This window comes from Echeneis naucrates, chromosome 14 (assembly GCF_900963305.1).
Source record: "Echeneis naucrates chromosome 14, fEcheNa1.1, whole genome shotgun sequence".
Taxonomy (NCBI): domain Eukaryota; kingdom Metazoa; phylum Chordata; class Actinopteri; order Carangiformes; family Echeneidae; genus Echeneis; species Echeneis naucrates.
In genome coordinates, this window is record NC_042524.1 from 10,508,314 (window position 1) to 10,534,792 (window position 26,479).

Sequence of the window (26,479 nt, forward strand, 5' to 3'; positions counted from 1 at the left end):
AATCTCCACAAATCTCTCAATGTAATCTGCACCTCAAACTCTGAAGTGATATGGTGCCAAAACAAATGCACTGGGGGGGTGGCTCCAACATACAACATCAGATCTTTTAATGTTATTACTCTATTGTTTCTTGTTAGTCAACAGGATCAAGTCATTGAGTTCAGAAGTGGATTGTGCTCTCTTTGGGAAACATGCTGTTTCCTAAAAAATAAAAACCTATTGAGGGAGCACACTGTGACGGTGGAGCACCTGCGCACTAATTTATTCTGAGTCAGGCAGGCCCCACAGTGAATGTAAATCTCTGTAAATTCAGCCTGCTATATCTGCCGATTTCTCCAGTAGTCATCCAGAATATCGGACAAACTAATGCTATTCAATCCAGCTGCATTTATAGATTCCCATGTCATTTTCAAATTGTTAAATGGCTCTACAGTGGTTGTTACAACAGCCTTACTTATACATACACTTCAGTGGTTTGTTTTCTCTTTTATGCAGCCATTTATTATATATTTCTATGTTTTGTGGTCTCTGAATTCCAGCGTAAATGTCATTGTAACAGTGGGGTTTTAGAAAACGTGTAGATGAAGAAAACTGAAATTACTCATATTACTTCTCTCTTTCTCTCATTTTTTCAGGCCAACAGGACGACCCAGGCTCACTCAGCACCGTGCGCGTTCGCGGCCCTTTGGCGTGTCCGCGCCGGCCGGGCGGTGAACGCGGGCGGCAGCGCGTCCCCGCTGATAGTTGTGGTTCCTCAGCCATGGCCGTCGTGAGCAAAATACCGCACAGCTGCTACGAAATCGGTCACACTTGGAGCCCGTCGTGTGTCCAGTCTGCCTTGGACGTAACCAGGGGGGCTCTCGAGGTCTCCTTCAAAATATACGCCCCTCTTTACCTGGTACGTGTGACCGTTAGACCCGCAGTGTCGATACTGCTACGCTCGGAGGCTAAAGTTAGCATGCTAGCCAAGTGAAGTTAAAGTATGATAACGATTAGCTGGCATGCGGCGGTGTGTCACCCGGGGACTAAGTTCAGGATCGGGCTGGAGCACAAACACCAGCAGGCTCTGATTTGCCCTTGAAAACACGAATGACCACAGCCACAGTTTGTACCCGCTGTTTATCATGAAGCATCAGCTGAAAACGATGACTGCAGTTGTCTCACCAGTTTGTCCTGTTTGCTTTATAATCGCCTTAAAAAAAAAAAAAAAAGCTAGATGACTTATCAAGACTTTGTAACCTTTGAACCACTGCTCGCAACAAAACATCAGCACAGGCAACATTTGTACGTGTTGTTTATGTGTTGCAGATAGCAGCAATTTTAAGGAGAAGGAAGAAAGATTACTATTTAAAAAGGCTGCTCCCTGAGATATTATGGTCTACCTCTTTCCTCACTGCCAATGGAGGTCTCTACATTATTTTCTTCTGCATTATCAGGTTAGTCGATTTAGTAAATATTTCAATCTCTCTCACACACATACATGCATACGTACACGCACATGTACATACACACACAACACAGCCCAAATTGAGATTCAAGAGATAAGGTACATTGTTGTCCATCTGTTAGAAATCAATGTGACTATCATTCTTTGAATATAGGATAAAAAAAACAAGCATTCAAATTAGCTAACAGGTTAAGGAGTTTTCAGATTGACTCATTCAAGAGCCTTGTGTTTGTCCTTGAGATCTAACATACTTTACGATGGTCAATAAACTGAAAGAAGTAGAACACTAAAACCTCTCAGCTGAAATAAACACTGTAATACTGTATATTTCCAACTTTAGGAAACTGCTTGGAGGGTTCTACTCCTGGTCTGCTGGGTTTGGCTCGGCTCTGCCTGCCTCTTACATTGCCATTCTCTTGGAGCGTAAAAGCCGGTGAGATTTGTGGCCTCTTTATGTTCACTATTTGCTTCTTCTCTTAGGCTCTGAAAGTCTTTTCATAATTTGAATAAAAAAAAAACATTTACCAGGTGCAACATTGCACAAATACTCAACTTTATTTTTGGTGGTTAATTGATCCATCTGAAGTATCAGAGATGGCTTTGTAACAATTATGTGTTTATCCAACTCCTCCCCAACCAGGAGAGGACTGCTGACGATATACATGGCAAACCTTGTAAGAGCTTCTCTGTTCATTTAAATATGCTTTCATCTACATATATGTATATCTGATTTACCGCACAATATATCTTTACCTATGTATTCCTGTTCCCAGGCCACTGAGACTTTATTCCGCATGGCCGTGACACGGGGCATCGTCAGACCCATCAGACATGGCGAGGTAAGATGAAAGTGGGTGTGTGACCTAAAAGTCATAGGAGCTAAATAAATTGACTTTGGGGGTAAACGATAAAAACATACGTACCCTTGTTTCTTCTCAGTCTGCCTTAGCTGGATCAGGTAGCCACATTTCATCAGGTCTATCTGAGCAGCAGTGACTCTATTGCAGTAGATATTCTACTTTCAATGAACTCGTTCACAATCATTGATGCAGACAAGAAGAAATCTGTTATGTAAAACATATGTCCAGGTGGTGCTTATCAAACTTATCTCCTTTTTGACCAACCTAAACAGTGAGCTTTTGTTTTCCCATCACCATTTAAATGTGTTTCACTTAGCTCTTTTAATTTTTTTTTTTTTTAATTTTCGCAGGCATGATGACGTTTCTTTTTATAATCAACGCAAAGTATGTGTGATACTTACGTATGTGATAATATACATAAGTACAGTCTTCAAGCAATCAAGCATCTTCAAGCATCTACTTCATTACTGGCCATGCCTGCTTCAATGCCAGTAATTTATTAAGAGTGTATATTTTATATTGCAAAAAAAATAAAATAAAATCAAGCAACCATTTCCATCACTGATCTCCCCCAAGAATGTGCCATGATAATGTAATATTGTCCAGGTGCTGATGTGTTAAGTGCTGTCCTGACTTCCTCCTTGTCCTCCTATTAGGTTCTCCTGTTCTGCATAACTGCATCACTCTACATGTTCTTCTTCAGGTCAGAGCAGCAAAGAGATGAATATTCTTAACAGACATTAAAAAAAAAAAAGAAATGTTTGTTTTAGTGTTTAAGTTTTAGTGAAATTGTATGGTTTATTCTGCAGGAGTAAAGATGGCCTCAAAGGCTTTACATTCTCCGCATTAAAGTAAGTTGGTCCTTCTCCCACAGATGCTGTGATTTAGAATCAAAACTCTTCTTGGATAATGCTCACAGTGCACCTTGTTTCACAGGTTTATCATTGGAAAGGAAGAGATTCCAACTCACACTGGTACAGCAGAGCATGTCTATCCAAGACCTCCTGAGAGGACAGCTGCTATTGAGGCTGAGGTTTCACAGGTGTCACCAGAAAGGCCTGGCTCCAGGAGGAAAACTCTGATAGCCTTCACCAGGGAACTGCTAGAATCCATGTGAGACAATACACATCTTTACAGTCACACTTTCAGGTTTTTGTAGCAGGGTGGCAAGTACTGATTTTGATGGGTTTTTTTTTTTTTTTTTATAAACCAGATGCAAGTGGGGTCCAAGACACAGATGTTGTAAACATCACCAAGACAACTGCATTTCATATTGTGTTAAAGTAAGACGCTCCCTGCACTAAACTACACTTAACTTTAATGTGATTGTTTTCATTCATGTAATAATTGATTTATCAAACTCTTTGTTCTTAATTAATATTTAATACACAAGTATGATACCATTACTGAATATCATTGCTTTGTTTATTTTATTTTTTTTCATTGTCCAGGGTTTTGTCAGGATGTTCAGTGTTGGCTACCTGATTCAGTGTTGTCTTAAAGTGCCCTCAACGTTCAGGCAAATGTTCTCTAAGCCCTCACGTCTCCCATCTCTTTTCTACAATAAAGAGAATTTCCAGCTAGGGGCATTTCTAGGATCTTTTGTCAGTATCTACAAGGTACAATAATGATTTTTTTAAAATATATGTCTGTTTTTAAACTGTAACCAAGTGCTTGATGTTTGCATGATCAACTGTACCAGATGTATATTTATGTATATTGTACATTCATCTATTTCCCTTCTCCTTAAAGATACATTTTAGTTATAATAATTGGATTTGTATTTCTGGATTTGTATTTCTCAGTATGCTGTGCAAGTGTTATGTTGTAAATTTTTCTGTTCCACTCAGGGAACAAGCTGCTTGCTCCGCTGGGTGCGTAACATTGATGATGAACTCCATGCACTGATAGCTGGTAAGGCAGGAAGATGTAACCTGTCTGATAAAATTCCTGTAGAGTAATCCTCTTTGTGTTTCAATCTCTTTACTCTGGTTTACAGTTGTTTCCTTCTCCTTCTTTTTCAAGGCTTCCTGGCGGGTACCTCCATGTTCTTCTACAAAAGCACAACAATATCTATGTATCTCTTCTCTAAGCTTGTGGAGGTAAAAGAAAATCTCTTTGCAAGTGCAACAAGAATAATCACAGGGAAAAAAATAACACTGTCCGAAAAATATGCACATCTAAATGATCACAAAGATAGAGGAACAGTGTTATCTAAATGTATCATAATCATATAGAATTAATTCCTTACATATTAACTAAACTTACATTATTTCTAAAATTTAAGTTATTAATGTTAACAAATGTTATACTAAATACTATTATTTTTTTATTTTTATATGTTGTGTCATGATTAAATGTATTTAAATACTACAGAAATGTGGGTAGTCCAAAGGTGTTTACATACATACAAGAAAGTAGTCGCTCATAATCCAGGTAATGTTCAGGTGGTTACATGCTAATCTATATATATACACTGCGGCTCTGTAATAAGAATGGCTGACCTAATAGTGTAGTCGCTTGTTTTCATTCTATAGCCTTGTGCAAGTGTTACACATTTGGTAGGTTTTGCTAAATCAACAGGAACTACAACAGAAAATTGACTAACATTTCTGCTTATCTTGATTGGCTTGTTTATCATTAACAGCACATAATCTCTGTCTTTAGACCATGTACTTCAAGGGCATTGAGGCTGGCCACTTTCCATACTTTCCCCATGCAGACACAGTTCTATATGCCATCTCCACTGCTATCTGTTTCCAAGCTGTAAGAAACATGTACACAGACATACATAGCTACTCAAATATTTTTTTTTTCCTGAAGAAGGATATAATGTATGATTTACTACAATTATACAGGCGGTGATGGAAGTGCAGAACCTCAGGCCTTCCTACTGGAAGTTCTTGCTGCGTTTAACTAAGGGCAGGTATGAATGTATGATGTGGAGTCTGTAACTGTTTGCTTTTTTTTTATTTGCTCCCCCTTTTTCAAAGAGAGGTTGCTGTTTTATTTAAATATACAAAATATTGCACTAAAGAGGAGGTGGTGATGATGAGATACATCTGATCTGAGATCTGATTTACAAGTTTCAGTGATTTTAATTATATTTTTAGTTTTAAATTGTAATAGTTTTTTAGATTGATGTCAATAGTCAGACTATAATCTGTTATGTGAGTGATATTTAATTACTCCTCAAGTCAAAAGGTCAAAGGGTCATATCTACCAAGAGATCATTTTCTGTCCCATCTCCTAGGTTTGCTCTGATGAACCGACAGTTGCTAGATGTGTTCGGCACTCAGGCCTCTAGGGACTTCAAAGGCTTTGTGCCCAAACTGGACCCACATTTCACCACAGTGCTTCCACCAGGAGCCGACATCCAGCTCGGATGACTCGGGGCTAGACTGTAGTTGGAGCTTTAGGATTTCAACGGGAAATGGACAGTTGGTTTGTTCTTTATGAATAAGTTAAAGATTTTTTAAAGATATTAAAGCAGCCCAGAGGTAGTAAGATGGGATATGCTTTTGAGGATGTAAACGGCCAAATTTGTCCAGAGCAGAGTGGCATGAAAATTAAGTGTGGTGTGTCACAAGCACACACAACAGATTGTATGTATACAGGTACCTGGTGAAATAAATGAAATTAATTACTTTTGTCAAATTGAGACTGGAATTAAAACTGATATATATGTTAAGAAATCCTAATGACATCTTTAATTACACAAGAGACACAATAACACAGAGACAAATTTAATTATTAATTTGTCAAATTGTCAATTCATATTTGGAAATTTCTCATTAGCGTTTTCTACAAGGTGTGAAAATCAAAATAATATTGGAAAATTAAAAGACTACTCAGGATGTGAGAGCAATCTCTTCATCCTCTTGAATAATTCTTAATTTTTAATGTCACTTTTTAGTCAATAGACTGACATCAGTTTGATTTTTGATTTTTCTTCTCCTATTAGTGGATGAAACTCAATAATCAGGACCTGTACTTGTTCAAGGAGATGATTGCAACTGCTGGGATGTTTAATTATGTAGCCTTATGAAATTTTTTGATGTTAAACAGGTGGAAGGTCACCATGTTAAACTGATAAACCATGTTTAAACTGCACTTGACAGGAGTGATTTCATTTCATTTTGACTGTCATCTTTTGAAGATATTTAAAGAAAGGACTGTCAAATGTTGCTGTCAATGTCATAAACAAGATGTTTTGTTTTTTCATTATTACAACAAATCAATTGTAAAAAGAAATAATTGTCATTCAAGATGCACAGAAACATGAATGTATGGGGTGATTTAGAAACCAGAGAATGAATTTATGGTTCATACAAAGCAGTGACTGCATTACTACAAAACCTCCATTTGTATTTTGCAGGTTTTAGTAATCACATTGCTCCTCCACTGTATTATTCTTAACAGATTGATCATTTTAAAGGTATTGAATATGTTATTTCAATGCCACTTAAGAAAAAAATGTCAGATGTTAGGCTACAGCCTGAAGAGATGATTCTATACCAAGACTTTGAACTGTGCATACTCATTATGACTCTATTTTCACATCAGATTAGTTTGACTTGGATTGAATTGTTTTGGTTACAAGAACTTACAGTCATAAATATAGATTTTCTTCCATTCCCCACACTGTCCTGCTGTTACAGCTGAAGTCAAACTTTTGCAAATGGCAGCAATCAGATACTCATTGTCTGTACTGCAGTACAGACATTAATAGCACTGAATTCACATACAATTTTATGTGAACTGCCACCATAAAACTTTGAAACATTATGTGAACTGGCCCAATGACAACTTGTGAGGCAACATTTGTAATTCAGTACCTAATATTCTCAGGCCAAAGCCCAAATCCAAAAAGGTTGAACTGCCTGTGAAGTGGAAAGAAAAATGCATAGGCTGTTAGCATCTCATTTAATATTTTTTTCAATTCCAAGTTGAACCCAGTTTCTTAAAATCAAAATGAATTAAAAAAAAATGTTTACAAAGGAATTTGGTGTCACATTGAAGCAGTTATAAGGAAAATTGTCCTGTGAATAAAAATTTCACTCCTTAATTCACAACTCAACTTTTTTTTTCTGGATGTTTACCTCAGTGATTTTAGTTTTACGCTTTTCACATTTTCTGGGATCAATGAATGACACTGATCTCTTTGTGACAGACGGTTGCAGTGGGTATGTCTGAGGCATGAGTAATATTAAAGTGCCAGAAGCAAAATTCTCCACAGCATCTTCAGTTTTTCAAGTGGACCATTTATGACAACTTCATTCCAGATGTGAAATGATAACACAAATGGTTGCATTTTTTTCTGGCAGTTCTTCAAACTGACAGTTTGTTTACTTGAAGTTGTTCAACCCAGCTTTAGACACATCTGACCTCCATTATCAGAAGCCATGCTTGTAAACAATTCTGTGCAAAATTCATGTTTAGATTAAAACGTTTTAAAAAGTGATACATCAACTAAACCAACTATACAAAATTATAGTACAACTCGTGTGTATCTAATTTATGTAAAAGCATATTAAAATAAAATATTTTTCGATTCCATTTGTCTAACTGTTGTCTGTCCTGAGCTTAATGTTAAGGGAGAAGGATTGTTACGAAAAGGCAAGTTTATGTATTGAACTTCAGTCAGGCCAGAGGTTCCCCACATGGCTGATTGATGTTTAACTGACAAAGGAGGGACATTTGCATGCCAGTTTGTATGTCTTTGCTTGTGTCAGAGCTAGTGAACTGATATCAATGGAATTTGCTGTGTAAGGGAGAGCAGCAGTAAAACCCTTTTGTGTTGGGTATTTCTGACCTCTCCTCTTGTGCTGCAGTCCAATCCTATTTATACACAAGCTATTTAACAGAAAGCAATAACTGTGAACCTAACCGACTAAATACATGTTCATTATGAGACATCTGGGGAGCTCTCCATCACCATCACACTGAAATGAACTCTACTGTCAAAGAACTTTGAGGGAAATCTGGGCTGAATGACCTATTTTGATCACTCGTGGTTGTTAAAATGTCATGTTAGAGGCATGTGGCCTTAATGGTTTGCCAACCATTGAACATAACAGCTGCTGTTTGCTGTCAGTTCAGTCTTGAAATCTCATGATCTCAGAACAGGAGAGTAGTGATATGAAATTTGGATCTTTTTACTGACTCAGGTCTTTTAATCTCATTCAGTAAAATGAACAAATCTTTTTTCAAGTCATTCGTTCATTTCGTTCATTGGAACCAGTGTGGTTCCGGGTTTCAAACACTGAAGAGCAACATGGTTTTCTTCACTTGGCATATAATACATAAGTTTGCTTTCATTAAACTATTGCGCACCCTTTTGGGCCAAAGCCTACTGAAGTTGAAATTACTGATTGCTTCATTTGTCGGTAGAACAGTGCACCGCTTATCATTAAAAAAAATTATCATTTTATGATGGCTATTCACTTTAGCCTACTTGGTCAATGAAGACTTGTAGCTATGAGTCATGGGGGAATCACTCATTTCTGCACTGTTGCCTCCTTTTTTAGTCTTTTATATAATTTACTCCTTTTAGGAGATTTTCTTACGTGAAAACATTCAAGCTTGGTCGAGTTGAACACATTTATTGTCTCACTTGGAAATAATAAGAATTTCTGCCCACAATAATCATCCTTATGATTTAGCCCTGCAATGTGTCTAATATGTTCATGGGGAGCAGTGATGAGAGCACTATGCATAGAGTTTACTCTAAAAGGACAAGAAGAAGAACCACGAAAAGGAAGTGACTCTAGCTGTGTCAAAACAAATAGGTAAGCACTTCTCTATCTGGATTTCCTATTCAAAATAAAAGTGTACGATTTATTCCGAATGCTTTATTCAACGGTCTTCTTCTATAAACTGGAGTCACGCTCCTTAAACCAAGCAATTACCTTTACACGTATTTTAAGTTTGATTGATTGATTGTTTCATTAATGAATACTACAAAACCTTAAAATCTTACATAGCACACTCTTTACATCTGCTATCAGTTTCGGTTTGGCTGTATTGCAAAAAAATAATAAAATAAAAAATGTCATAACCGTTTTCACTGTGAATTGCAAGGCAAAAATCGTGACAAATGTAAATGCATCATTAAATGTCATCACCTCTGTGCATCATTTAGGTCGATATTGGCGATAAGATTTTTATTCTCGTGTACGAATTCAGGAAGACGACGCTTTATTTTGAAAACCGGGGAGAGGAAGTTGTCAGTTCCGTACGATGAGTGACTTTCATTTGTGGATACAGTCTCTTAGCTCTGCCGACGCTAATAACAACTAGGTTTCTATAAGAAACGGGCAAAAAAAAAGTTGTAACCATGGGGGGTAAGAATAAACAGCGGACTAAAGGAAATGTCCGGGTAAGTCCCAGTTTATCCAAGTTCACATCAAGTCTAAAAGTAGGAGAGTTAGCAGCGAGCTACTAGCCGGAGCTAAACTAAACTTCACACGCTGCCTGTGCCAGCTGTTTCATAACCAAAGCTTGTTTGTCCGCATCCCTCTCTGGCTTTTCTCTGGCTTCGTTTCTCTCCTCCTGTCAGCCGTCGAGCAGCGGCAGAGCTGCCGAGGTGCTCGCCCGGGAAGGTGGCGTCATCCCGGGCTTTGTGGGCTTCGGTTCGTCGGTCGCCTCGGAGCTGAGCTACGTCCCCGCTGTCCACGGAGCCGAGGAAATAGACAGCCTGGTAGATGCTGATTTCCGCCTGGTCCTCAGAAAACTCTCCAAGAGGGATGTTGTCACCAGACTGAAAGTAAGTATAATCACTTCAAATATGCTGTCACACACACATACAAACATTTCAACATATTGGAAACAAAATCCATGCAGAATCCATCACATCACCCTAAAATAAATAAATGAATTAATATATATATATATATATACTCCTAAGCCACAATATGATGGATGTATTGCTACATAAATACAGAGCATATGAGGCATGAAATGTGTGTGAAATGTCTCTTATTTTTTTAAAGTCATCCCAGACTAGTTTTGATTGAATCCTGTGTATTGATGATGTTCACTCTGCTCAGGCTGTGCAGGACTTTGGGTCCATGTGTCAGGAACGGGATGCTGAAGAGGTTAAAGGAGTTCTGCCGTATTGGCCGAGGATTTACTGCAAGATATCTGTGGTGAGCTGACCGCAGATTCACAGCGTTACTTTTTTTCCTGTAGCAGTGTCACATTATTCTTAACAGCTTGGACATGATGTATTTTAAATGTTCAAGTTAACACCCTTGTGCATCTTAAAGTATCATATTATTCCTGTCAAATTAAAGTAAATTGGTGCAGTCCAATAGTCTGTGTCTGTGATCATGGGGTTTGTTATGTGTATATTAGGCCAATTTTGTCTTCATCATTGTGTATATCATGTATATCAGGATCACGATCGCCGCATCAGGGAGGCCACACAGCAGGCATTCGAACAGCTGGTACTGAAAGTGCGTCGCAACCTGGCCCCCTTTCTCAAGAGTTTGATGGGCCACTGGATTCTGTCCCAGTGTGACACCTACACACCGGCTGCATCTGCTGCACGCCAGGCCTTCCAGGCTGCTTTCTCACCCACCAAACAGCCCGAGGCTCTCAGCTTCTGCAAGGATGAGATCCTGATTGTGAGTAGTAGTGGCGACTGTACTGGAGACAATGGGATTTGTACATTAATCTCAAGAGCGGAATCAATACTACTAAAATTTTGTATTTTAACTCTGCAGGTGCTTCAGGATATTTTGTTAAAGGAAACAGCAGACACGCTGAGTGATCCACAGTAAATTTTATTCTTTTCATAACTTCAGTGTCCATTCATCTTATTGCATATGCATAACCAAAACATATTAACACATAACACAATCAGCATCTTTGAAGCACTGTTTGCCCTGTTCTCTAGAAGTGTGACAGAGGAGGAGAGAGAATCCAAATATGTGCGCATGTTGACCAGTTCTCTGCTGGGGGTAAAGCGGTTGCTGTCCCTGCTTCTCCAGAATGACAGGGAGGCCCTGGAGCAAAAACTAGCACATCTTGTTAACTCTGCAAAGTTCTGGAAGTACAGCAAACACAAGACACCTCAGGTACTGGCATTAAACAGTGCTCCTGTGCTTATAACAGATGGTTGGATTCATGAAAGTAAAATAATGAACTTGTTCATTTGGCATGCATAAACTGAAGCTTGACTGGGTGCATGCCAAATGACACCTTTAGGGATTTTATTTGTCTGATGTGTTTTTTAGCATCTGAACTGATCTTTGGTGCTGTTGTAATATGTTGTTTACATATGAAGGAAAATGTAGAAAACCGTCTTGCATAAATGGCTTACGTAGAAAAGTTCAGGTTTCTTGACAGAGTCTACCCCAGACTTTTGCATTTTGAGTTGTTTATGACATCCAATGATAAAACAACATGGAAAGGTAAATTCAGCCTGTTTGTGCTGCCAGCTGCCGCCTAGTATGCACAATATAAGCTGTTGCGAGCAGGATGCTTCTCTAATTACCGCCTTATGCTGCTCCACAGGTGCGAGGGGCATTTTTTGAGATGGTGTGTGCTCTGTGTGAATTCACTCCAGCGCTAACGCAGGTTGAGGCAGCAAGACTCTGCCCTGCTGTTCTTCTCAGCATTGACGACACAGATCCCGTCGTGCTGCCTCCTGTGTGGGAAGCTGTTCTTCATGTTGTCTCTTCGATTCCTGTAAGTTTGTGTGGAAAGGATGACCTCAAATATCCAGCATTGACTGTTGTCTGACGTTTTGTAATGTTGTCGACTCTTCACTGCCTTAAAGTAGGCTTACTTAGTTGTTAAAGGAGTGATAGTAACTAGTATGACTTGTCCCATAGATGTGTAGAAAGTAGTGTACTTTATTTTATTTTTTTCTTCCTTTTACAGGATTGCTGGACACATGTGAATGCCAAGAAGGGCATCTTGCCTAAACTTTGGACTCTTTTAAGAGAGGGTGGTAAAGGAATGGCAAAATCTCTCCACCCCAATCTAATACTGCTCCTCAGTAAATTGCCCCAAGAGGTCATCGATCCCCCCTTGGAATTCTATACCACATTCTTCACTTCTCTCACACAAGGGTAATGTGCCTGTGTTTGTACTTTTCTTTTTTTCCTGGGCTGACAAATAATTTAACCAATCATCCAATCAAAAATTTGTATTGTGATCTAATGCATTAGGCCATATTTCATCACATTAAAGAATAATTTCTTTTAATAATGGATTTTTCAATGGTTAGACTTGTCATTTAAGATAATGCACAATTTAACTATGAAATGGTAAGCATGTGCACAGCTCAATGCTCATTCATCTGCCAGAGTTCAGAGCTGGAAAAGGAAAACAGCAGAAATTCCACAGGGTGTCTAGATCTCTTTTTTCCCACCTGACAGATCCCACAGGCTAATGCACGACATTATTTTTACATCCAAAAATTTGTACTTGTAACTTATGACTTATTTACTACAGTAATACTACTGTGATATTGATTTCAACCATATCGAAATTTCTGTATTTACAAAGTGTGTGTCTGTCTCTCTGTCTCTCTTAGCCTTTACAGTGAGCGAGCCGCAACAACTCCATCGGAAAGTGCAGTTATAGTGGCTTCTGTCGTTGAGTGTTGGAGGTACTGCATACTGCACAACTCAGAAAAAGAGGAGGATCAGAGAAAAATAAGGAGCATGCTAATTTCACAGCAGGTGGGATCACACTGTTGTACATACTTTTCCCACCTTGTTAAGTTTACTGAAGTCTCACATCTTTCTCACACTGTGGCATTGCTTGTCTTTTTATAGTTCTTACCACTACTGGAGGCAGCTCTCGGAAATCCCTCTCTCCAAAATGGCCCTCTCTTCCTTTTGGTCACTGAAATGCTAATTTCCTGGGAGAAGAGGGCAGGTCTTCATAGTGACAGCGAATCAAATGACAGCAATGATGTCTTTAAAGGGCTTCTGGCTGATTTCTGGGAAGAGCTTGGTCTTCTGCTTGTGCATTATGTTGACAATGAGGAAGCAGACATGCAGGCTTTGAAAGGGATAGCCGCATTGCTACAGGTGAATTTAGTTTTGGACAATCTCTGGTTCAGACAAAATTTCCCAATGAAATCTCCATGTTGACAGAAAGGATGCAGTAAATCAATATGGCTGTCAGAGCCGCTCTTGTCTTAAAAAGTAGCCAAAGTGAAACAGAAAACACAATCTATTCTCACTTTCTCTTTTGTCTCCAGGTGATGCGTTACCCTGAGAGAGTAAACAGAAAGCACATCCAGAAGAAGAAATCTGTCAAGATCTGTTTCTCTAAACCAGAAGACAATGAGAAAACTGGAGCTGAGAGGGACAACGCAGAGGAGTCAGTGCAGGCACCATCAGAGCTTATGAATGAGAAGGCACCTGGATCCCTAAAGACCCAGCATTTTGAGGATGTTGTGTGTCAGCTGGCACAAATGTGCCTGGTGCATGTAAATGAGAAAAATTCAGAGAGACATCTAATTTTCCTCTCCCTGCTCCTGCGGTCCTTCCACACACACAGAATCTTCGGTGTAAGTCACTTTTGACAATTATTGTGAAATACGGGTGTATTTTAAGGTCATGTTCAGCTGACAAGTTTGTCTTTTTAATGGCCAAATCTGTTAAAAATATTGAAATTAATGACCTCACTATAAAGACTTGGGGCTGGCAGTAAATTAAAATATTTTTAATTATTGTGCATTGAAAAGACTGGCAAAAGTTCTTTTAGAGGGAATAACTAAAAGTAATTTTTGACTGCTCTTGAAGTTCCCTGATGCAACTGACCTCTCCCTGAACTTTACTTGTTTTAGATGTTGGTTGAATTGTGCGATAAAGTAACAAAGGACGGTGAGCAGAGAGACGAGCTGAATATGAAAAATCCAGCAATGCAATTCCTGCTGGAACGAGTGGTGGTGTGGTTGGCTGAGAAGAAGCGCAGTGACACTGAGCACCTGGTGGAGATGGTCTTCAGCTCACTCTGCTGCTGTAGCCAACAGGAAACCACCTGCATACTCAACCACATCACAACGGTAACATAATATGACGACTCTTATGTTATGTTCTCCATGACGATGCCTCTTTTGTCGGAGATTCACCCGTTGCTGATATTTATGCTCTTCGCTTTCTTTTCTAGATGCATTTACAGTGGGGAATAATCCTGCAAATTATACAGAAGGTATGCATCATTCTGCTCATATCGCCTTTCCATCAAAGTATTACGTGCCTATACAACAAATTTAAGTTACCAATGTCCCTGCTCTACTAACCATCCTTCCAGGCATGTGCTGATCCTCAGACTCTTAAGAGCTGCAGTGATTGGCTCAAGGGTTCAGTTCTGGGTGAACAGCTCCTGGCGTTGACAAAAGAGCTGTGCAACATGAACCGCTGCTCTCCTGGTTCTATCTCATCTACAAGCAGTCACAGTTGGACGCTCATCAGCCTGGTCCTCTCACAGCACCACAACAATGGTGAACAGCAATATACACAAATTGCACAAAAAGTTTGTGAATTTTCATATGTCACCAAATTATGTGCTAATCATTTTGATTTATCTGTTTTACATGCACAGAGCCTCTGATAGGGGAGGTGTACATGGAGAAAATCTTGGAGAAGCTCCACTCCACTCTGTCTGAGACCAAGAGTCTATCTGATGCAGGCAACATGGAGCCACTCATTGCCTTCATTTGTGATGTAGCCTTCACCTTCTTTTCTTCTGTACAAGACTGTCTCCTGCTGCTTTCTGCTGAGGAACTCTTGCTCAGCATCTTCCAACTCACTGCCCAAGATGAAACACACACTCACCTATCTGGTAGATACTCACTTAGGAAAAGATTTTTTACAGTGTACTGTATATGTCAGGCAAGCTGAGTAACTAATATTTTGATATTGCTCTCAAAGACTCACTTTTAGAGAAGCTGAGGAAAGTGTGTGTTGCTGGGGTCCAGTCATTGGTCCAACACTCTGAATATGAAGTCAAGAAGGGTGGTTTCCTGCACAGTGCAGCCGTTTGGGTGAGAAAGCATCTACTCAACATCTCCCTGGATACTAAAAGGTAATAAAAACCTATCTGTACCCTTATTTTATTCTGTCTGCATAAACTTAATATGAAAATATAGCCTGAGGCTTTTTTGTGGTTTCTAGCTAATGCTTCTTGGTGGTCTGTTTTAGTTTACAGGTTCTAGTTCTGTCTGTACAGAGCCTAGTGGAGACAATCATCTCTGTCTGTGATCAAGGGTCCTCACTACTCGCCCAGTTCTTCACCCTTTTAACACCTACTCAGACAGAATGGACAAAAATCAGACAGGCCTTACCTCCTCAAGTGAGTCAGCCAAATCTTCACTGGCTATGCTAATTCTACATTCATTTAAAATAAAACACCCAATATTTATGTGGTCTTTTTCTTCCCTCTTCAGTGGATCAAAAGACCGTTATTGTCCAGCTGTCAAAGAGGAGTTTGTGAAAAACCTTCCATGAACATCTGGAAGTCCAAGGTGCCAAATGGGCTGCCAGCCCACCTAAGTGCCTGTGCCCTTTTAGGGAGGGTGGCCAAGACTGCTGCAGCCTTACTGAGTGACCAAAAGGAGGCGCAATGCCCTTTTCACCCGCTCGACTTTAGATGCGCAGGTACAGACACTTGTGTACTTGCCGTTTCTCTGGTTTTGATGAATTTCACATTTTTACATCTATGTCCATTAACAAGACATGCTTGTGTGTGCACATTGGTCTTTGACAGTGTCAGAGCTGCTGTATGCACTGGAGTGGTGTAAGGAGATCGAGTATAGCCCTTCCATCGTGTCTGCATATCACAGCTTGATGACTGACTGGGGGCTGTCAGAAGGACTCTCCAGCCATATTCCAATGAAACATTTGTTGGAGAGACTCTACTCTAGGTGAACTTTATCGCTTGAGATTCAATAGAATAGATTAGAAGAGTACTTGGTAGAATAAGTAAAATCAAACATGCACATAATCACCACATTTTAGTATTTTCTGCAAATACAAAGCTTTTCATTATCTGGATCTATTAAGTCTCTTGACATCCTTTTTATTGGACCAGTATGCCCTTATATTTTTTTTCCTCATAGATATAATTGTTAAACAACAAAAACTGAGTATATGGTGTGTTGTATTGTTATCCTGTAGGTCGGTGGAAGAAGGAGGTCTATGGTCTCTAACTCTCAAAAACTACATTGACATCAACAGCTTGTCAACCAGCGGCAATGCAACTGTGAGGAAGCTTTATGGCAGTGTGGACAGGTTGGCTCTTTATATGTTTCATTAACTCCAAATGGCTTGATTTCCACATTCACAGTGGTTCCATTGACACTCTTAAGACTGTCCTGAGTGTTGAAAACTGTCCCTGTTTGATCAGTTTTTTTCCAGTGACTCAAAGCAAACTCAACACCCTCCAGGTGCTCTGTCCCACCATGAGCATTAAAGACAGAGAGACACTCGTAGCCCTTGCTACTGCTGGGATCATCAACTGGCAAGCAGATGACAGTAGTGAGAGCTCACACTACGCAGACAAACACACACACTTAGATGCTTTTGAACTTGAACCAAGCAAATAATGATGCTGGACTGTGTGTTATAGATGTGTATGGATGTCTGGTGGTCCTGCTTTGCTGTCTTGAAGCCAACACAGTAATAGAGGAGGAGATTGTGCATGCTGTCTTGGCCACCGTGATGGAGTGGAGGAACAGCAAGGAAGACTGGTTCCTTTTTGGCAGGTAACGCTGCTCTTTTAGTGTTCATCAGGTCCCTTAGGAAACTATTTTGCTGATATTTACATCTATCACCTTTTGTCTTTCAGTGACTTGTCTAAAGTAACTGCAGAACAGTTGAATCTCATTGTGGAAATGATGCGTTTCCTGTCTTGGCTGGTGGCTCAGTGTCCGACAGTTCTTGGCAGCAGTCAGTGGGACTTCTTGCTCTGCTCCGTATTCGCCTGGCTGGAGGTGAGACAGAGATCATAGATATTGTGTTGTTTGGTGATTTTAAGGTCAGAGTCAGTCGAAGACCACAAGCTGGCAAAAACAAACAAAAACTTCTGGGACATGGATGAACAATGTGGATGATCATCATAATTGTTTTTTTTTCCTGCAGTGTAGTTGTTACTGCATTTAATAAATGTTAAAAGTTAAAGATTTTTTTTTTTTTTTTTTTCATATTTTGTTTCGTATTTTCAACTCATAGTTTTCTTTCCCTCCTTATGCTCTATTCCCATCTCAGACTGCCAGTGAGAATGTGAGCAGTCTGTGGAACCCGTGGGTGCAGCTATTTGTGTGTGAGAATGCGGCACTGATCGTGAAGCTAAACCAGTTCTTTGCGTCGTCCTCGCCTGACATTCTGCAGAGGCTGCCACCAGAACTGGCCAGTGAATGGAAAGACTTCTTTGTAGAGGGAATCTACAACCTGCTGTTGCCTCTTCCAGTCAATATTTCAGGTGTGTGTGGATTTTGGGAGTTTTTACTGCTGCCAAGTGCACAAGCAAACAAGCTTGCTCTCAAAAGAGAAGGACCAAAATTTACGTCTGTGGCTTTGTCACTACTTAGTAGTGTCTTTGCAATGTCTTACACATGTTCAGTGTAGTGTGCAAGCAAATGGACTCAGTAAATGAGTCTGTTGAAGTACAGTACATGATATCATGGGTCATAGTCCTTTTGTGTGCTTGCTGTTGAAATGCAGATACCTTCACTGAACCGGATGATCCTGTGTTCCCATTGGCGGTACTGGAGTCAGTTGGAATGGCTCTCACATATGTGCCGGTGCAGCAGCTAAAACAGAACTCCCTACCACCACAGTTCATAGCCGACCAGAAGACCAACCTGCCAGAGCCCATCCAGACACTTCTCAATACTTTCTGTCCTTTGTTACTATTTAAGGCCAGGCCTCTACAAGTCACTGTCTACCACCTTTTAGAAAAGTGAGGATTTTTTTTAAGAGTGTGCATTACTACAAATTTTAGTTTCTTTTAATTAACAGAAAAAATTGTTTGTTTTACAAGATGATATGATGCTCAGTTGAAATTAAAATCACAACTATTTGCGAGTGCATTAAGAGCATACAGAAGTTTGGAAAGCTTTATTTTTCCTAACCATATGATTTAAAACTTAGAAAATGAACATACTTGCTTATTGCCAATACAGGATCATGCCTGAGCTGCCTGAGTGTGATGGAGAGGGAGATAGCAGCAAGTCTGATGATGATGGAGATGAGCCATGTCTGTAAGTTAAAAAAGAGTCACTTTTCTTACTTAAATTATATATTATATATATATATTATTATAAAATTCTTTCTCACAGTAAGATTTTGTGTTCAGTTCTCCTCCAGCTTCTCTGATGGCCATCCTGTCAACCTGTGAGGAACTGTGTGATAATATACTCGTTGGGGTTCAAGTAGGAGAGTTTGCAGTGGTACAGCCTTTCAGCGTGGAGTACTCCTGCATCCTGGGTTACCTGCTGGCCTGGAAGCTGCTCCTTACTTTTTTCAAATCCTCACCCTCCCATGTGAGTTTTGTTTCAGAGCAACTTCAGTCTGCTATCACAGATATTTTGTACGATATAGTTGCTCTTTTTTAACTGCTTTCGACTTTCTGTTTGAGCACATGAAAGTGCATAGTAGTGGATTTATATGTTCCTCGGTGAGAGTGTGCTTTGATGTCTGCTATGTTTATTTCAAAGTATTGTGACAGTATTGACTGTTCTTCTGATGTATCTCTAGCTGCGTGCTCATTATGCCCAGTATCTGAAGAGAAGCTGCTCTCTTAGCAAGCTCCTTCTTCACCTCTTCAAACTGATGCCTGAGAATCCTATCTACCCAGGCCAGGGGGCAGAGACAAAGGAAACTAAAACATTCTTCACAGAGAGCTTGTCTCTTGCCCCAGACAGTGAGTACATCACACACACACACACACACCTACACACAAGGTTTAAAATTAGCACCTGCTACTCTCCAAATGTGAGTAAAAATATGTTTCTGCAGATAAAATAATTAGGCTTACTCGCCACTGGCCGGCTGATAAAATATGCCTCATGCTTGCTTCACTAATAAATGATTACTGTTGTACACGGTAAAACGCAGACTACAACTGGCGTGAACACGCTGTAAACTTCGAATTTGTCCCTGGCTGTCCACCGTTACTCAACATTTGAAAATGTAACGTCGTGTTATCTGTCTATGTTCAGTCAGCCAGTCAGAGATTGGAGCAACGATACAGCAGCCAGCCAAAGCTGCTACTACTTCACATTCAATCATTTAACATTTAAATTGTCTGAAACAGGTGAGATTATAATTGATGGTAATGACATTTAAGCCATCAGAGAAGGTATATGAATGCATTTAAGTGTGCATGTTGTGTGTACATTGTGGTTTCCACATACTGGTGTACCGTGCGTGTATGACATGAGATTTTCAATAAAAATGAAATTTCTGCGAACAGCTTCAGAAAACAGTCTTTAATATAGTTCCCTACTAAGAATCAGTCGATGGGCAATTAACAGATTTTTATACTATTTTACTAACCTTATGTTGTGAAAAATTTTGTGGGCAGTAATTGTCCTCACCTTACCTGCCAGGTAGATCAAAAAGTAAATTTTTTTTTGCCTACCTGTCCTCCCTGCCTGCACAGTCTCTTCACATGACTATAAAAAGTAAATATGCTGAGATTTCCTTTCCTGTGTCTCTTCTCTGCAGAAAGTGAGTGGGAACTTTCTCACCTGGCCTGCAGTGTATACTACAGCACCGTGCAGGACCTGCCTGCCATGGTGCGGTTGTGGTGGAACAGCCAGGAGAAGAGAGTGAGCGCAGCTGTGGAGAAGTTCACTATTAAATATGTCAGCCCTGTTCTCTCAGCTCAGGAGATTTCATCTGTCCACTCCAGCACTCAAATGTTTGACAGCATGACTGTAAGTTGGCGGATGCTTTGTGTCTCTGTGTGTCTTTAACTTCTGCTTGTGCTCGTCTTACATTTCTTAAAATACCAGATTTAATGAAAGCAGAGAAAAAAATTGGGCCATAATTGAGGATGGTGTGTTTTCTTTAATTATTGCTTTTGATCTTTCATACGATTGCGCTCTTCAAATTGTTTAACTTGCCTAAACCCCAACGTATCTATCCGTATCGTATCCCCAACATATCTCATCTCCAAGAAATTACACAGCGGTTGATCACTGTGATAATCATTTAAAATGAACAAATCCTTTGGTGCAATACCTGCATCATATTTGCAGTATAATTACGTTGGAACAATAGTTCTTGTTAATTTGAAATCATTGAGTGTGATGTTGGCATTACATTGTGAAGCAGGTGTGCGATTATTTGAGTGAAAGGCTCTCAGCAGTACAGACAAAGTGTATTTGTTTATTTGTATCATTGCCCCAGGTGAAGGCCCGCTCAGCAGCACGGGAGGTGATTGCTACTTATTCTGTGGATGACATCTTCATCGAGTTGGTGATTCAGCTACCACAGAACTACCCTCTAGGCTCTATCACTGTAGAGAGTGGCAGGCGCGTGGGTGTTGCTGTACAGCAGTGGAGGAACTGGATGCTGCAGCTGAGCACCTATCTCACACATCAGGTAGACGCAAAACAAGCCTACATAACACTTTCTATTGTCTTTTCGACTGCTTCATTTGCTTTATACTACAAGCCACATTCATGCAAGGTCTTCTTTTTACTGTATACACACACACGCTGGCCTTCTGATTGGTGGACAGCCTGTTCTCCCTGGTCTAGTTTCTTTATACAATAAAGTTTATTGTGGAAATTGTGGATCATAAAAATAGAGGATGAAGCAATTCCAAAAACATGCAATTGTGTGTTTTGTGTGTAGAACGGCAGTATCATGGAGGGCCTAGCTCTGTGGAAGAACAATGTGGATAAACGTTTCGAGGGAGTAGAAGATTGTATGATCTGCTTCTCTGTCATCCACGGCTCCAACTACTCCCTGCCCAAGAAGGCCTGCCGCACCTGCAAAAAGAAATTCCACTCAGCTTGCTTGGTAAGAACATGCCATCATGTCACATTCAGTGCTGCGCTGGCCACATCTTCAGAGCATTTTCTGGAGATGTTGGACCATCTGGTAATGTCAATACAGAGAATATAATAACATTGGCAACAAATTGTTCAATCTTGTTCAGTACAAAGTTCTTTAGGATTTTTAATCTCACATGGATATTTTTAAAACATAAATCCAGGATTTGTGTCAAATTCACTTTCCATTATATACAGCTCAAAAATTTGCATTACATGAACCACAACATATAATTGGAAGCGAACACTGCTTTTTGATTTTGTTTTCTCATTTTCTTTTCTTTCCACAGTACAAATGGTTCACTTCGAGCAACAAGTCCACCTGTCCACTGTGCAGAGAAACCTTCTTCTAACACAAAGTCTGGTGATTATTCATTTTGTTGACAGTTTCTTTGTCAAATAGGACTGGGCTGACTGTAAATTCATAGAGAAGGTCCTTAGGAAATATATTATACCGCAACATGGGGTGATGTCAGGCTTTTTCCCACTGAAATGACAAACAGTCATTTTGTTTCTAGCTATGTCTATATTCAGTAGTGGTGGATCTACAAGCTGTTGATACGGGTGCTCTGTGTCTATATGCAGCCTTAGCAGCCCCCTCTTGATGGTTTTTGGAAATTCTTAGTGACATTTATCTTTCTTGAAGACTTAATTTTTATCTTTTGAAATGTGCATGTGTTAAGTGGCTTAATCACGACATTGGAAAAACCAAAGCTCACCAGGTGCTGGGACACATGTTGAAAACAAAACAAAAAAAGGAATAGGCAAGTAATGCAATGCCCAGGACAGGCTTCACAAATATTTCCTAATATTTAGGAGTGCCAAGAGATTATGTCTGATTAGAGACATGCCTTATGCCATTGTGACATGGTGAGATCACCCATCAACAGCAGGAAGGAGGACCTTCTTAGGTCAATTTTTAATTTCAACATGACATTGCTCAAATATCAACGTACCTAAAGAAATGTTTCTTGCCCTGTGCCTGCATACAGCTGTAAATGATACTGGAAATAAAATGCAGCCGGATGGTTATAGGAAATTTTCTGTTTGTTTTGGTTTCAGCACTTGCCACAGGAATCAAAAAAAGAACAAAGAAAAAAATAAAGCAATATTCCTCACAGAAACTGATATTTATCAAAAAATAATTTGCTACTGGATTGTGAATGTGTACATCTATTCATGCCTTGGAAATAATATAAATATATTTGGATTCTGATCTGAATGCAATACACTATAGTGAGGAGTATCAAAGCTTTAAAGGGATTTGTATATTACCATACAATACATTTCAAAGCATTTTTGCAATGACTGAGTTGTGTAATAAAGAATGATGCATTTGCAGGGGGTATATAAGTCTAAAACAAAGACTGTCCATGCATATTTTCCTTTCCGGTCAATATGGTGTTTTATACATTTTGCTTCGGGTGTTTTGTTACACACCTAATACCTTCACCAAAGCTATCCACCTTTACTTGTTAATCAACCTCATTATCCAAGCTAAATCTCTGGCTCTTAAATTCAGTTAGTATCGCATTTTAATGATCACAACATAAAAATCCAAAGAAATTTAAACAGCCTAACAGATAAACCTGTAGGGATTTAACACATGGTTAAAGATTTGATTTAACTGGGACCTGCTCTCCTCTGCTAACAACAAACAGATGGTTTTTTAATGTTGCTGTCACTAAATCTTAAAAAACTTTATTCAAACTCAACTATAAATGAAGCCTAAGCACTTCCATGCACTGTTATTTTAGTTTCAGCCTGCAATTATAGTCATGTTATTTCCATATTTTGGTATTTCCATATATATTGTTTCCATATAACTGTTGGCTGTAATTAACCTCAGTCTGTGACTGTTGGCAGTTTCCTACACTCATTTATCCTGGATCCACCTCCTCATGTTGAATTATTTATCTGTTTTAATGGAGGCTTGCTCTCATCACTGTTGTTCCTATGGAATTAATTATGACAGATTAAGCATGATCAATGAATTAATCCCCATCATTTGGTCTGCCTTCTATGTGTGTGTGCAAACTTGGGTGCATTTGTAATTCATTAATGTGGTCATAATTTATCAATACATGCAGCCCACATCCATCATCATCTGCCCTTGACCTTTTTAATAACCATTGATCTGTTTGCCAGGCATAAATATTTATACTGAAATTCCCGTCAGTCACAAGTTTAGACACACATACACTCACTTCAACGGCCCCAAATCTTACTGCTCATTATCTGCTTGATTAAGCAGTGGTGCAAATGTTATGAACTACAGTACAGTCCTGGGTGTCGCTTATTCTTTTTAAGAATCTCAGTCAATCCTTACCAGAAGATGGCAGCATTATCACAAGGCAATGAACAGAAAGCCAAACCACTATTTGTGGAAACATACATATTAACATGCAAGGGTGAAGAGAGAGAGATTAGTGTTTCTGACTCTCTAGAGGGATTAAATTACATCCAAAGATCAAATTTTTGTTGTTAAATCTTCTGTCTCCTGGCTTTTCAAACATAGAAGTTATTTCATCCAAATAATTAATATGCATTTTTAAACAGAAATTAATGAGGGATCCCACAGGGATTATTAACGTGCCATCTTAAATTACTCAAATGAATTTGATGAATAAATTCTGCCACAGTGCTGGAACCAATCTGATATGACAGTTGGAGGTTCAGGTCGAACATTGCTGACATACTTGACAGAGGATGTAAATAGTTTTGAGGGCAGAACAAGCAGGGATAGAAAGCATCGATTAAAGCCTTTCAATCTGAAAGAATAAAATGAAAACGAGCATTAATATTGCAAATCGTAATGTATGTACTCAACAATACATTTTGAGAGCTCTTAAAAGGACAAGGGTGTCTACTCACTTGAAAAATTGAATGTAGTTTTTGAATGTAGTCATATTGTGATGTACTTCTGTGTGGCGTTAGATTTGATCAGGTTTTGTTTTGAAGAAAAAAAAAAAAGAAGCAAAAATCACATTCTGGACATGTCTCCTATCTTATTACTGAAATTGCTTGCGATGCCATGCATCCATTTTCCATCCTCTTAACATTGACCCACTTGCATGAAACTGCTGTACTAGCACGAGATAATTAGAAGCCAACCTGTCTACAGCCACGTAGTTCACTGGCCTTTCTGTCCTCCCAACCTGATTGGTTGAGGCTTGGTTACTTCATAATTAGCTAAGCCTAGTTAGCTCTCATTTAGCTCTCCCTGACCCATTTGTGAGCCTATTAGCATTCTGACTCGTTTGTAGGCAGCTGGTCCCATCCCAGTTGCACCACTCCTCAACGCTGCAGACAACTCCTCAGCTGTGGAAACAGCATTGAATTCATTTGTATGTGGGTCTGTGTTTTGTGTATGTGCATTGTGCCTGTCACTATGACTGCTGATATTAGTTCTGTTGAAATGAACTCCGCAGTTATTTTATTTTCCTCTGTGCATCCGACTCCCTCTGCTCCTCCATCTCTCTCCCATGTTTCCAATCATATAGCGTGCTGTATAAAATTACACAAAGCAAGCAATCAATATCGTAATTTGAATGTAATCCGGGGAATTTATCGAGTTCATTTATCCTGAACCAAAGCAGGGAACTTTGCAAGTCAATTCTGTTGGGGATATTCTCACAACTACACTCAACTCAAAAGCAAAATGATCAATTTATTTAGCATTTGCTATTCTCATATAATGAAGGTAATAAACAATGATTATTGACCTCAATCTACTGGCTCCCTGACATGCATTTGTATTAGTCATTACAGCTGGGAAGGGCTGCCTGGTCTGCCACAGTTTAAATCTACTGTTATTACTCTGTCATCACATACAGGCCTTTTATGGTTTTCTATTACTGCTGCCATGTTGCAGCAGCAATGGAGTACACCAAAGACTGGGTGGCTGACTGTGCTGTTTTAAAATGACTCTGGCCACGATTCAAAACCACAGCGAGAAGATTTAAAGAGAAAAGTTTATATTTTATTTTAAATATTTTTATTGAAAGAAATTAAGAAAGCCAACCAGCAGTATGACGTCCCATTTTTGGTCTCATGATTGTGTAAGAGTAGTTTCATGGCATCATGGCACACTGTATTTTTGTGACTTTTACACATGAGCTATACATTTAGAGAAAAAGCTATCGACAAATATCAGATCATCACTGCTGAACTTTCTCAAAGTGCATATTGAGCCCATTTGACCTAACTCTTTACCGATGAAACTTATCTGTCCAAGGGCAATAAATGACAGCGGACTACTTAAGAATTCTGAAGCACAGCTTAACTTTGCAGCCATGCACCAGCAGCCAAGGTCTGCCTGAAAATAACACTGGCTGTGCGCCTTTTTTGTTCTCCCAGCAAGCCCCCCTGCATGTAGCTTTAGTCATCCAAAGTGCCCCCTTAGTCAACATAGAAACTGAACATAAGGACTGTGAATGGCATCTGAGCATGACCAAATCCTTTTAGATGCAACTAGGACAAACACATGAGCGTTTCTTCTTGAATATTTTAGGTCTTGTATGTGGAGTCCTGCATGTGAGCTCAATGGAGGAGGGACTAGGGACAGCAAGGCTCGGCACTGCAGGGTTATTCTTAAATAAAGTGTCAGGTAAAGATCTGCTGTGTGCTCTTTATGGCTCAGAGTGCAGTGGTAGCAATTAGGCAGCGAGAGTTCACATAACACAGACTTTTATCATATTCCCCTCCCCTAAATTTAGAGAAACCCAGAGGCGTGTCCATATATTGTACAAATGCTCTAAATATAGTGATAGAGGAAAAGAAAATGGACTTCTACTCCCTGTGGCAAAGTTTGATTTACTGTTCTATTTAAATGGCCACTGTTTCAGCGGCTGGTGTTTCCATAGCAAAGCCCTTGGGTGTCTCGATACATCAGATTGTAATGTAACCATACATTTAACATACCACACAGAGGGCACACAGGGAGAGGAAAAAACACTGTTACCAAAATCATACTGTGAATTAAATTTGAATGGTTTAGGTCTGCTTACGTGTTTCTAATCATAAAATGGTTTTTAATGACAGAAAATTGCTTTTGTCTTGTATAAAGTGCAAACATCTATCTCATTGACATTTTCGGTTTTGAGAGAAAAAGGCATCAGGTCAAAATTTTTCTTT

General features: G+C 39.4%; 2 protein-coding genes across 4 annotated transcripts; both read left to right on the top strand.

Moving 5' to 3' along the window:
- The first annotated feature begins 705 nt into the window (after positions 1-705).
- tmem135 (transmembrane protein 135) lies at positions 706-7,866 on the top strand. Of its 3 annotated transcripts, XM_029518556.1 has the most exons (15): positions 709-898; positions 1,309-1,436; positions 1,788-1,880; positions 2,088-2,121; positions 2,221-2,286; positions 2,964-3,010; positions 3,117-3,158; positions 3,244-3,420; positions 3,521-3,590; positions 3,759-3,926; positions 4,158-4,221; positions 4,333-4,409; positions 4,975-5,073; positions 5,166-5,233; positions 5,561-7,866. In XM_029518556.1, the coding sequence occupies exons 1-15, from the start codon at positions 761-763 to the stop codon at positions 5,694-5,696; spliced, it is 1,407 nt and encodes a 468-aa protein (XP_029374416.1). In that variant the 5' UTR covers positions 709-760; the 3' UTR covers positions 5,697-7,866. The 3 variants fall into 3 exon arrangements, with proteins under 3 accessions (XP_029374417.1, XP_029374418.1, XP_029374416.1); XM_029518557.1 differs by lacking the exon at positions 2,221-2,286 and having other exon boundaries at positions 706-898; XM_029518558.1 differs by lacking the exon at positions 4,975-5,073 and having other exon boundaries at positions 708-898.
- Positions 7,867-9,547: 1,681 nt separating this feature from the next.
- Positions 9,548-25,073, top strand: ltn1 (listerin E3 ubiquitin protein ligase 1). The gene is made up of 32 exons (XM_029519975.1): positions 9,548-9,688; positions 9,869-10,075; positions 10,359-10,457; positions 10,707-10,937; positions 11,037-11,089; positions 11,210-11,390; positions 11,830-12,003; positions 12,199-12,389; positions 12,857-13,004; positions 13,101-13,358; positions 13,532-13,843; positions 14,123-14,341; positions 14,446-14,487; positions 14,590-14,779; positions 14,881-15,120; positions 15,210-15,363; positions 15,480-15,630; positions 15,725-15,935; positions 16,045-16,201; positions 16,455-16,568; positions 16,684-16,814; positions 16,906-17,041; positions 17,125-17,269; positions 17,544-17,757; positions 18,000-18,237; positions 18,461-18,538; positions 18,634-18,820; positions 19,035-19,200; positions 20,007-20,218; positions 20,694-20,888; positions 21,144-21,311; positions 21,634-25,073. The coding sequence occupies exons 1-32, from the start codon at positions 9,647-9,649 to the stop codon at positions 21,694-21,696; spliced, it is 5,307 nt and encodes a 1,768-aa protein (XP_029375835.1). The 5' UTR covers positions 9,548-9,646; the 3' UTR covers positions 21,697-25,073.
- The last annotated feature ends 1,406 nt before the right edge of the window (positions 25,074-26,479 follow it).